Source organism: Formica exsecta, unplaced genomic scaffold, assembly GCF_003651465.1.
Source record: "Formica exsecta isolate Colony F162 unplaced genomic scaffold, ASM365146v1 scaffold139, whole genome shotgun sequence".
Classification (NCBI taxonomy): domain Eukaryota; kingdom Metazoa; phylum Arthropoda; class Insecta; order Hymenoptera; family Formicidae; genus Formica; species Formica exsecta.
In genome coordinates this window covers 194382-207863 of record NW_021848721.1, presented here as the reverse complement: position 1 = coordinate 207863, position 13482 = coordinate 194382, and the positions used below count along the sequence as shown (strand labels likewise).

At 36.5% G+C, this 13482-nt stretch overlaps 1 protein-coding gene and 1 long non-coding RNA gene across 2 annotated transcripts in view; one reads left to right on the top strand and one right to left on the bottom strand.

Moving 5' to 3' along the window:
• Window positions 1-8067, top strand: part of LOC115246134 — a 27919-nt gene extending 19852 nt beyond the window's left edge. Inside the window, exons 4-8 of the mRNA XM_029824771.1 lie at window positions 2661-2841; window positions 3392-3526; window positions 3950-4439; window positions 5633-5909; window positions 6300-8067. Of these exons, the coding sequence (XP_029680631.1) occupies window positions 2661-2841; window positions 3392-3526; window positions 3950-4439; window positions 5633-5909; window positions 6300-6677 (1461 nt within the window). The 3' untranslated portion in view covers window positions 6678-8067. The remainder of the gene's footprint in view (window positions 1-2660; window positions 2842-3391; window positions 3527-3949; window positions 4440-5632; window positions 5910-6299) is intronic.
• LOC115246135 lies at window positions 7936-10694 on the bottom strand. The gene is made up of 2 exons (XR_003885633.1): window positions 9243-10694; window positions 7936-8905 (listed from the first exon to the last, which is right to left on the bottom strand). It is a non-coding gene; the product is annotated as an uncharacterized LOC115246135 (long non-coding RNA).
• Between the last annotated feature and the right edge of the window lie 2788 nt (window positions 10695-13482).

The window sequence follows — 13482 nt, the reverse complement described above, 5'->3', positions numbered from 1 at the left end:
TATTTAATAAGAAGATAAATAATATAAGAAGGTCTAATAAAGTACTATTGCATCAATTCGATCACGAGATCATATAAAATGGATAATTTTTAATTTTTTTGCCGCTACTTCCTGATATTTTAAGGTCTAATAAAGTGTTACACATTGCGTGATACATATGTATATAACAATTATATGAGACATGAGTTTTTGTGAAAACAAATTCACGCGCATACATATTGATAGAAATCAAGGGAATTAATCAAAGGAAGTGAAATATAACAGAAAATTTATGGTTGTGGCAACTAACGCGCGCCAACCGAAGCGAGATATATACGTTCAAGAGAAAGAGAGAGAGAGAGAGACGGGGTCGAGAGTTGCGTATGCACCTTACACACATATGTATGATACGCGTGCACAGGGCGTATTATATAGAGAGTGCCGCTCTATTCTCTAATTAAGGTATATACAACTAGTTTCGATTTCATATCACGGATCAGACCGGCCGTTATTCACGTAACCAAGTACTACCGCACGTTATATCGCTTGCCCGGGCGAGAGAAAAATATACAGTGCGAAGCAAAAGCGCGATAGCAAACTGAAAGGAAGGCCTTTCTTTACGATAATTAACGATATTTTGATTATCTAGATTTAGGAATTTGTCCGAAATAGCGTAAATACATGTAAACGCGCACAATTATTTAGAAGCAAATTATTTAGCGAATAGATTATTTTGAAAGCGAAACACTTTCCAATCTCTAGACATATATTAACTCTACCTCTAGACATATATATTCCAATCTCTTTTCGTGCAATTACTTATACATTTCAAAAATTCATAAGTAAAATTTATATATTACAATATCATTACGTTATATATGATATTATAAAACTGATAAGTGTATATAAATTTAAAAGCCCAGTCTACTTTAGCAGTATGAAAAATTGATAATTTGTAGGAACTTTTTTTTTAAGAATATTAAAAATTAATTTTTTTGGCGGTTTACATATGTTTTTAACGATGTTTAAGCAGTACATCAGTATTTTTAAATCACGGATATTTAACTTTTTTGTTCAATACAAATCTCTGCACGTAGCGTGTTCGAAAATGCATAACTCGACAATATGACTTCTCGTGTAATTGTCTGAAATGAATAAATTCAGTCTAGTTTTATTCTGTAGGATATTTATGAGATACTGAACCTAATTCCGTCAGAAAAAAATGAAAATAACAAAGTAGTGTCATCTTAAAATTAAATATTTCAATTTTGCTGAATTTTTTTCATTTCTTGAAAGTCAAAAAAATATTAAATATTAGTTTTTTTAAATTCTGATTGAATTTAATATTCCTAAAAAAGTTTTTTCTTTCATTTTCATTTAAAAAAAATTAAGGTTATTCGATCCATTAGTTTTTAAGATATCGGTCAAACCAACTTTGAAAACAGTGTTTCGAGAAAAACGCGTTTAAAGCTTTGCAGACCCATTTAAAAATTCGCGCGCTATCTTACTTAAAGTCTTATAACTCTGTAAACTTTGCGAATTTTTCAATAAAATTTGAAAGATATATTTTTTACACATCATACTTTCAGAAAATGTAAAAAAATCAATATTTTGGACCCTCTAAAGTAGGCTGGGCCTTTAACACTGTATTACATAGCTCTATAATTATGTAAACTAAACATTTATATTACAAATGAAAAATATTGAATGAAATATTATCTTTTATAACGCGAAACTTGCTCGTAATCATCTGAAAATAAGATATCATAATTCACACAGTTGAAAAAATTTCTACAGTTTTGAAATGTAACACGAATGAAAGATTTTCTTAAAAGCATGCAACGAGGAGACCTCGCGCATACTGATAATTCAGGATATATCACCAATCGCTCGTGTACTTTTGAACGACGTTGTAATAATCGACGATATGACGCGATTCGCGTACCTACACATGCGCGTACAGTTCACGTAAAATTGCGTATCGTGCGCGTAGTTTTGAAAGCGCGACCGCGGATATTTTCACCGCACGAATTCGTGATTAAAATCGAAAGTTTTTTTTCATTTTTTCTTTTTTTTTTCTCTCTGTCTCTCTCTCTCAATTCATATTTTTTTTGCGAAGATGATACCGGCACAATAAACTTTTTCGGCTTTTCTTTTGCGATTCTTTATTTTCTACGCGCGCATCGCACGATTAGTCGCGTGTAATCGACCCAATTCGAACATTCGACATATACGCGATTAGCATTCTTCTACGGCGAAAGCTGGACCTGATTTCTGAACACAGTATCTTCTCTTGACACGATTTCTGGTGAAATTTATTAGCGCGAGGAAAAAGTCCGCCATCGCGGTGATCTAAAATACTCAGACGTTGCATTACGTTGCATTATATACGGTGCTCGCAACAAATATTGCCGGGATATACCGTTTTCTACTTTATATGTATTCAACCATATAATGGCAACATTCGTTTAATGATTACCGCGCTCGATGGGCGTTATTAAACGTTTCAGCGTAATCGATGATCAAGATATTATACTATATATAATGTCTATATATAATACACGTTATTACATTACCTGATATTATAAAATTGATGACTGTATATGAATTCGATCCAGAATTATCTCCACATAAAATTAATCAGCGGGATATGAAATTAATTAGACGACGCAACTTCCTAGATTATCTCCATCAGACCGAACCTCCTGAAGAACTTTTGCACGCCCCAGAATCTGGCGACGTGGCTCCCGTTGATGAAGGACACCCTGCTTCCAGTTTTCCTGGCTCTCTTCGACAAGATGTTCTGTCGATACGTGGCCAAGGTGTACACGAAGCAGGATCACGTGAGAAGGCTATCGCACGGTTCGTATCATTTTCTTATTTTTTCTTTTTTTTTTTTCCTATCGCGGAAGCAGAAGGTCTCGCGCAAACTATGTCGCGTGTCGTAACGTGCACGAGGACACCGCGATTTCCATTCTTTCGTTTAAGCAAACACACACTGACCCACGCGTGAGAAAGTAAAACGCCCATCGTGTAATAATCGTGGTTCCTGCCCGGCAATTTTTCTCGTTAACCACGCGCGTTCGTATTTTCATTTTGCTGCAAAATGTACGCAGCAATTTACGCGATTTCACGTGTAATTCTCTCACAATCCACAATTTTCTTCGGATCAACGTGACTTTGCTTTTCTCGCAACACTTTCTAATTTTCCTCATCTACATCAATTCGATATTGAAAAGTAAAATCTATCGAAATATAGCGACATAATCTCAATAGTTGTTTTAAAATTGATTTTTTGAAAAAAATATATACTTTTTTTTCATTTATTAAACTTTTTATCTGTCGCAATCGAAGAAGATTTCGGAACAAAATTTTTCTATTTAATAGAATTTCCCTGGAATTTCTCTTTCAGGCGGTATAGACGGTAAATTTCGACACTTCGAGCAGGACACCGAGTATAAGCTACAATTGAACCTGAATCACGGGCTAAAGTTCCCCCTGACCAACGGAAGCCTCTACGGACGGTTGCACAGCCATCAGAACAGAGGTGAGCGAGCGAGCGGATGTCAGCGGGATTTAACGATGCTTAAAATGTTTCGATCGACCGATAGTTTTCCCTCCCGGCTTATATATCATTAATTGCGAGGTTTCGCGCCGCCTCGTTAATGCGCTCGCCGAGAGCCTCTCGGCATGTTAGAAAGTCTGAGGGGAAACCATCTTTCGCGCTCGTAACCGCGTGTCTAATCCACCACCATCACCCACCATGCCCAGTGTATATCGGATATTATCAGGTCACTGTAATGTGAAAATGTTTCAATATTCCCGAAAGCGGCGCTTTCACGAATCGTGACAGTTTCCCTTCCATTATTAACTTTGACGAGTCAAGTGTGTCAAGTAAGTCCCCCCCCCCCCCTCCTTTCCTCTCGATATCGATGAAAAGATTCGCGATCGTGATCGATTTTATTCCCAGGGAAAACCGGCACGATCAACATGGGAATTCAGCAGCATTATCCCAGGACGCAACCCGTGAACGAGGACGGCAACTACGCATCCCTGCCGGCGGAATTGTCGTCTTTGACGAGTTCGACCTTCGAGCCGCGTCAGGATAAGATTCCCGAGCCGTCGTCGAAGAGAAACCCGACGGAATCGCAGCAGCAGCAGTATAATAGCAGACGACCGAGACCAAATGAGAGTCTGCACGAGCTCGCTGGTAATCGTAGAAAGATCGGCAGCACCGATGTTTTTGGGCAGAACATGGAGAACCTGGTGCAGCTCGAGGACCCCGCGAGCAATTGGAAGCACCAGGTCACCAAGAACGAAATTCGCGAGGAATCGTTCAGGCGGCACGCGAGGAGCGTCCTGGGCCTCGAGAGTCTGATCGCCGGACTGGAGAGCGGTTTGCAGGATCAGCATTATCCTAGAAACCTTCTACGCAGAAATCAAAGCTTCGACCACGCCAGGTATCTATCGCTTTCGAACTGATCGACTTTGCTCTCTCGCAAAGTGCGCACCTTTTGGCGTACACCTTCACTTTTACCGGTGCCATTAAGCCGTCGTCACGACATGTACAGCAGAAGAGTGCAGAATAGAAAGTGAGACGCCAAGTTTCTTATAAATTATTCAAAATGCGCGTTTCGACGTGCATCATACACGCGGCATGACCTACATTCGTGTCAAGCGCAGCCTTTCTTTCATCAATTCTAATATATAGGATGAACGTCAGAATATATTCATCGACATGATTTTCAATTGATATCTACAATACAAATTATTTTTAAAAAATATCTTATAATTCCTGATATATTTTATAAATATAATAAATAAATGTGCATTTTTCTCTCTCTCGCGTATGTACTAACGGCTCAATCTATTCTAACAATATGAAAAACTGATAATTTTGAGGAATTTTTTTGAAGACTATTAGAAATTGATTTCTTTTTAGCGTTTTATATATGTTTTTATTGATAAATAGTACGTCAACATTTTTAAATCATGGATATTAAGATTTTTTTTTTTTTTTTAATGCGAGTCTCTGCACGTAGTGTGTTCGAAAATGCATTGTTCGACGCGGCGATGGTGTGACATGTTGCTCCTCGTGTAATTGTCTGAAATGAATAAACTCGATCTAGTTTTATTCTGTAAGATATTAATAAGATATTGAATTTAATTTTATTAGAGAAAATTGAAAAATAACATAATAGTGTCAAAATTAAAATTAAGTTTTAAAATTAGATATTTTATTTTTGCTGAAATTTATTCATTTCTTAAAGATTAGAATAATATTAATTATTAATTTTTTAAATTTTATTTAGATTCATTATCCTCAAAAAAGTGTCCCCTTTTATTTAAAAAAGTATTGCGACATTTGATTCATTAATTTTTAAGATATCCGTCACACCAACTTTGAAAACAGTGTTTCGAGAAAAATGCGTTTAAAGTTTACCTATTTCACGACCCATTTTATTTCAGGCTCATTTCAAGGTAAAGTCATCCTATTCAAAGTGTTATAACTCCGTCAATTTTGCGAAATTTTCAATAAAATTTAGAAGACATTCTTCGGACATCACACTTTCAGATTTTTAAAAAATGATTTTTTTTACTCTCTAAAATAGACTAGGCCCTTAGGTTATTATAAAATCTTATATTATTTTAGATATCACCGATCTATGCTCGACACGAGGACCTACAATTTAAAGAAGGGCGATCACGCGAAAGAGGGTCTTCAACAGAATCTTCATCAGAATCTCCTTCAGAGACGAGATAGTCAGGGACATTGCGATGGATACGACAGCTCCGACGACGAGAGTTGTGATCTAGAGAACGGTGACTTTGACACTATGAGTTCTTGCAGAAGCAGGAGCAGGAGCTGTTGTTCCGTCACCACAGTCGCCAATGATGATTTCGAATATTTCCAACGTAAGGGAACCAAGGTAATTTTTGTATTTGATTGAATCTCCAGTCTTTCTCTGTAAATTTTCAACGATGTTTTTAGCAGTTTTAAAATTAATTAAGTATGATATCATTATTTATTCGGCGCGACTTGTCTGTTTTTATATCATCTTAGTTTCTGCGAGAAAAATAATCAATCGAAATAAGCAATCGCCGATCGAAATAACCATCAGTTCATGGGTCGTTCTAATGTTAAATGCGAGAGGATACAAAGTGAGCCGGAGGCACTTTCACGACGCGAGAAAATGCATCGACTAGATTGAGAAAAACGCTCGTCGCTGACATAGCGTTTCGTCGGCCTTTTCGCGACGATAAAGGCGCGCGTTACTTACGTAATCTTGCAAGAATCGTGAGAACGTCCTGGTTTGCAGGTGGAGCTACTGCCCTCGAAGCGTACCGGCGGGGAGGTAAAGGTCAACATGCGATCTTTCACGCCGCGTATCATAGAGAACGGCGCGGAGGATCGCGAGGAATGCAAGAAGCGCGGTGGCAACGCGAGACTGGCCGACACAAAACCCAGCATACAGTCCTATCAGCTGAAAGCTAAAAAGATCGGGCTCGGTTACTCGATGAACGACCTGGATAAACTGACCGCCACCAAGAAGCTGCCGAATCTCTCGATGGAGAGCCTGAAGAGTATCCTGAAGAACTCGGACGTGAGCTATCTCGACAACGGCGATATATGCAAACACGACATCGGCGGCTCGGCGCCCGACTTCAAGAAGATTTTTGTCACCGAATTCATATGAGATCTATATACAACGCAATATGTTTAGAAAGACTGTATCGTTTGTCCTTGTGATATAGCAGCGACATGTTCGTAAATCATCGAAATTTCTTTCACTGCGAGCGGTAAGCGTTATCACCCTTATCCAGAGCAAAGAGTACTTTCGTTGTGTGTGCGTATGCGCGATTTTAAAAATGTCACAATATAATAGAATTCTAAAGAATTGAATTCAAATATTTAGATTCATATGACAATCATTAATTTATTAATATAATAGAAAAAATAATCGATATATAAATATTAAGGGCCCGGTCTATTTTAGAGAGTCAAAAAAAAAGATCGATTTTTTTTTTTACATTTTCTGAAAGAATGATGTCTGAAGAATATATCTTTCAAATTTTATTGAAAAATTCGCAAAACGGAATTTTAAGAATAGGATAGCGCGCGGGTCTTCAAATGGGCCTGCAAAACTTTAAAAACGTTTTTCTCGAAACACAGAACTGAGGAGAATAACTTCATTTTTTTTTTTTAAATAAAACAGAACACTTTTTTGGGGGATACTGAACCTAACCAGAATTTTAAAAATTAATCATTATTATTTTTCTAACATTTAAAAAATGAATAAATTTCAGCAAAATTAAAGTATCTAATTTTAAAATGACACTACTTTATTACTTTTTAACTTTTTCTAATGAAATCAGATTTAGTATTCCAAAAATATCTTAGAGAATAAAACTCGACCGAGTTTTTCATTTAAGACAATTACACGAGGGGCAGCATGTCACCATGCATTGACAAAAAAAAAATCTAAATATCCAAGATTTAAAAATACTGACGTGTTGTTTAAACATCAATCAATAAAAACATATGTAAAACGCCGAAAAGATCGATTTCTGATATTTTTAAAAAGATATTCTTAAAAATTATCAATTTTTCATACTGTTAGAGTAGACTGGTCCCTTAATGTAATAGAAGAAAATGATTAATATGAATTATTAATATCCAGCACATGTTTTCAAGAAAAACTGTCTTTTTCTCGTTCTTGTGATATGAAATTTCAATCTTATACGTAAACATGTTTTTCTAAACGCGTCGCATTTCCTACCTCGCGACTTATTCATTCCAAACTGTCATCGATGATTTACGGACGAATGTAAATGTAATTATCGTAGACGCACGCGCACAGCGTTACGTGCTTATTTTTGTATAAAGGCTGCTGTAAAATACGTAGCGGATTTGTTTCTCGGACGAAGAGTCGATTATATGAATGTTACTTGTACATATTTTGTATATTTGTATCGTAATATTTAATGTAGCGATTATGTGTATACAATTATATGAGCGTCGCAGAAAAACGGCGATCGGATTGTGTATAAATTAATTGCAAATATATTTTACTTTTGGGTTTATGCGTAAGAAAAGCTTCAGCAATTGCCTCTTCATCTCATTTGACATGGCAAGGCTTAAAAAAAGTTGGCAAAGTATTAAAAAATTTGATATCTCAAGTTTCTGCTCCATCCCCGAAATCTAATATCTTCGCTTGAAGATGTGTGACAAAAAAATTCAAGCTTATCATAATGATCGGTAACAGAATACAACGCTGAAATTTGAGATAAATATGTATATAATTTGCTCTATTAAATTTATTCAATTTGTTTCTTATTCGTAGACTTTAAACGATGAATAGATACTTGTGTATCTACATATCGTTCAATTACGTCTCAATTTCTTATCTTGATTGACGACAATGTAATCGTTTTACGTTTACATAATTAATTAACTTTGGTCTCTCGCGTATCGTTTTCTTTTTTACATACGTAACGAGTGTTACTGGCAAGATCGAGCATAGCCAATGCATCGCATGAGCTCATGTAATAGATTACAGGCACGCCCTCCGTCATCTGTCGCGTGATAGAGACGCCGTAATCGTCGTCGTTGCCATAATTGCCTAATTAAACAAACTATCTTACTCTATCTGCGATTTATTATGCACACATTGACTAGTAATATACGGTTTGGCATTGTTGATCGTATCTCTATCTAACGATTGCGTTAGCCAGTGGCGTAGAAACGCGGTGGGATCGCTCGCGTTAACTCAAATTCGCGAATTGTCAGTCGCATAAGTAATCGGGCGCTGGAAATATTTTTTTTCGAAAAGTGGACGCTCGCGAAGCTCTCTAGTGTTTTTTAGATTTTGAAAGATTCACATCTCGAGGGCACTCACGCTATTTTTCGTCTTCCTCGTTATGTCTATATACAGGGTGTCACTTAAAGACCGCCCACTAAGTATATAGCATTATTCCTTATCAAAAAATGAATCGAAAAGTTCTGAATCATTTTTTTCTATAACATTTAATAAAGGAGTAATTATTGAGTAAAGTCAGGCCAATCAGCACCGGCCTTTAGCACGTCAATGAGCCGCGCGCCCGGCTAAAGATAGGCGTTGATTGGCCTGAATTTACTCAATAATTACTCCTTTATTAAGTATTACAGAAAAAAAATGATTCAGGACTTTTCGACTCATTTTTTGGTAAGGAATAACGCTATGTACTTAGTGGGCGGATTTTATGTGACACCCTGTACATACATATATACATATATTCGCTCTCATTATAAAGTGATTCAGTTTCATTTCTACTCAAAAATATATCAGATACAGATCATAATAACTTGCTTGACTTGTTAATGCAATTTAGATTTAGACGTTAATGAGAACGCATATAAGTGTCTTAGGAAGACTTGGCTGCGTTTGTTCTTCTCCAAGGACACCCGTATATATGTAATGATACTCGTTTTACATGTAAGCATTCGCCTCCCGGAACCAGTAAATTCTTCTCACACTAAAAATCTATAAATAGTGCGCTCGCAACATTGAACTATGATACACAGCCACATTTTACCCGTGTTAAACTACGCTTTTACGTCCTACTTTCAATCACGTTATAACAATTATGTCATCACGTTATAACAATTTTTATTACATCGAAAAATAATAAGAATGTATATAGGCTGGCGTATACGTCCACTTACGGATAAAAATTTAATTAAGGGCCCAATCTACTTTAAAGAGAGAGAAAAAAATCGATTTCTCTTTTTTTATATTTTCTGAAAGTATGAAGAATATGTTTCAAATTTTAATTATAAAAATAGGATGGCGCGCGGATCTTGAAATGGACCTGCGGAACTTTAAAGTTTTTCTCGAAACTCTGTTTTCAAAGTTGGTATGGTGGATATTTTCAAAACTAATGGATCGAATAACTTCAACTTTTTTTTTTAAATAAAAAAGAACACTTTTTTGAAGGATACTGAATCTAATTAGAATTTAAAAAATTAATATTTAATATTTTTCTGTCTCCCTCAAAAAATGAAAAAATTTCAGCAAAATTGAAATATCTAATATTAAAATGATATTACTTTATTTTTCAATTTTTTTCTAATAAAATTAGATTCAGTATTCCAAAAAAAATCTTACGGAATAAAACTAGATCGAGCTTTTTCATTCAAACAATTACTGAATATAATGATATCTACTCGTATTGAACAAAAAAAGAGCTAAATATCCATGATTTAAAAATACTGACATACTGTTTAAACTACTGTTTATATCAATAAAAACACGTGTAAAACAGCAAAAAGATCAATTTCTAATATTCTTCAAAAATTCCTAAGAATAATCAATTTTTAATACTGCTAGAGTAGATTGGGCCCTTAATGAACATTAATCATTGAACGACAATTGATTGCATGAATAATCGCTATCTTCTAATGAGTTTAGCAGCTATTAATCCTTTATAGAGATTTATAAAATAATTTCCTGTAATCTATTGTTACATTTCGTTCTATAAAGGATCAATGTAAATATCATTTTCGTACACTCGTAAAAGTATTCAGATGCTCGAACATGAGAAGATTTAAAGAGTGTCGCGTTTCTTCTCGATCTTTGCGACCACGTAAGTTTTACGTCACTGCGATTTGATACTGGCACTTTGGTGTCAATCGACAGGATTGCACGAGAGATTCGATTGATCCGCCGATCAATGATTAGCATAGACGAGATCGCTGCCGCGGAAGATCGCCTCGATCAGGGACTTCCGGTTGAACTCGCCGCCCCGGGATTCCATCGCGGCCACCAGTCGCTGATATCGCTTCCAGGCGGTGACCGATGCCACTTCCTTTTCCGCTCGGTCCTTGATCTTCTCGTACATATCGCCGCCATTGTCAACCGCAGCCTCGGAAGTCTGGCACACCGCCTCTGTATCCGGTATCATCTGGAAAGCCCGCGATCGAGTGATTCGATTATTGCTTTGTTGGGACTCTCCGTGATCGTGGAAAATTACGGCTTCGTCGCTTTATTATAATAAAGAAAATCCCAGAAAAATTGCTAAATTTTTTTAAATAAATTTTTTTTAATAAATATTAAATAATTCATTTTTGATAATTTATAATTAAAAATAATCAATTTATTGACTATTAGAAACGGCAGAGAACGTTGCAGATATTTTATGAAAAGAGAACAAATTAGTAAAGAATTATTTTACTTTGCATTCTTCAATGCCGTGTATTTTAATTATACTATATTGGCTTGCAATCGTGCAAAAGAAAATCCTAGAGAGGGTTTATATATCGAGTATGACCGATGTTTGCAGGACGTGTTGTAGACACATGTAACGCTACCCTAAACCTTGTGTCTGAAATCAATACTCGAACGGCATTACACTGTTACTAAGGATGCCCATCCCCATCGCCAGATTTTGCGTCACCCCTGCGTCACTTTAATCAGCGCGAAGTTCAACGATCTAACACGACCCAATCGTGACATCGCAATCGAGTCATTTCTCATTTTATACGATCAATTATAATCAATTACAATAGCTAATTACATGGATAATTGATATAGATGAATAATGTGAATATATTTACAAATAATACTTATGGTTGTGAAACAGATATGATTAATGAATACTAATTAACTAACTAAAAAATAATTTATTCATCAATAGATAAAATCCAATAAAATTGCTTGTATCCACAATAATTTCGCGCAAGCAACCAGACATTTTACCAGTACCGTAAACGTAATTCTACATTTCGGCAAGGAAAAAAAAATATTATCCATTATCCTCGAACATCCGTTATCCAATTCCCGTACCGTTAATTAATTAACGAGTGGTAAAATATTCGCGTTTGCGATCATGTCTCACCTTTGCTCACCTCCGCGTTCGGTTTCCGCAGATTTCTCGCGATCCAGCGGTCCAACAAGTCCAAGAAGTCGCTGGTATGTTGCTTGGACCCCCGCCAAATTCCGGCAATTGTCCGGCCGGATTTGGCCAGCGAGACGTAGACGCAATCCGGGCCAGCGCGTGGTCCAACAGTAACTGAGGAAGCCCGACCAACGCGTCGACCATCAGCTGGATCCCCGCGATGACTTTTCCCCCCTCTGGCCTTCCGTGCCCAGAACCTACATGTGGCGAACCTCCGTATGGAAGGGGGACGGCGGAGGGGGTGTGTGTGCCGGGTGACAACCGAAGGATATCCACCTCTTTCATTCTCTCGCCCCCTTTTCGTGCAACCAGACGAATCGCGGGGGTCCGTTTTCGACTTCCGGTTTTATCGGCGAGGGATATCGCGTCAAGATTCCGATATTGAGCGAGACGCTCGTGGGACTACTTTCGATCGATGCAGTTTACGAGCCGTTTTATGCGCATTTACGTAGTATTATTATAGCCGTGTCATATACGTTCCTCGTCATATAGTCATGTTTCAGTGAAGAGATATATAATCAAGCTCAATTGTGTAACCGTTTATTTCAACATAACGTCAGGAACAGTCTCTCTGAATTGTAAATGTGTTGCAGAGAAATTAATTTCCATTTCTTTATTATTTGTGATCATTAGTTTTGACTCTGTATTCGTAACGTAGAGTTGCATCAGATCTCAATATAGATAATATAAAACTAAAATTTTAATATTATTTTTATATTAATACGATACATACATACATACATACATATATATATAAGAAAAAATTTTTTCTTGTATTGTCATATTTTCTCAACTTTAAATTATGTTCCAGATAATTAAAAATTAACATATTAAGAATTCAAACAATATTCCTAATTTTTGTTTTTTTACGTACAAAGACGTCATACAAAAATAGAGGAAAAGATAATCGACATTGCAGAGAATGCGCATAACACTATATAAATAAACATTATAGCCGGGTGAGATACTTTTATTCTTTATCGAGAGGAATTAATTTTTCCTAATCGGTAGGATACGGGCGATTTCAAAGAAAGCCGAGGACAAGGCTTCAATATCCCTGTGTATGCGGGAGGAGGGGGATGCTTTTTATGGACGAGTTGTGACAATAACACGCGCGGGTGGGCAAAGTTCTCGTCTTAAGTGACGCGTATTTAGTTCGAGGCGTCTGGCATTCCGCGACGATCTCAGTTCTCGTCGAAGACGAAAAACACCAGGCGACAAGCCTCGTCGGCGATCTATTGTAGCAGCGCCGGGGGAATCGCGAGTAAATTGGCTGAATTGGTCCGTCCGTGAACCGACCAACGGCGACTGACAGATGCAGATGCGCGATAGATCCCGCATTGCGTAACCTGGAGGGGCGAAACCAGGGTTGTGTCGCATATTTCAAAATTATGTTTACATGAATTTTTTATATCGTGTTTACATGGAAGAAGTCCGTATAAACAAGATGTGTAATTGTAAATTATGTAAACTATTATAAATTAAATATCAAAATGCAAAAAAAAAAAACAATAATAATATTATAAAAAAATAGTATTAATATAATATAATATTCTCTCTCATATA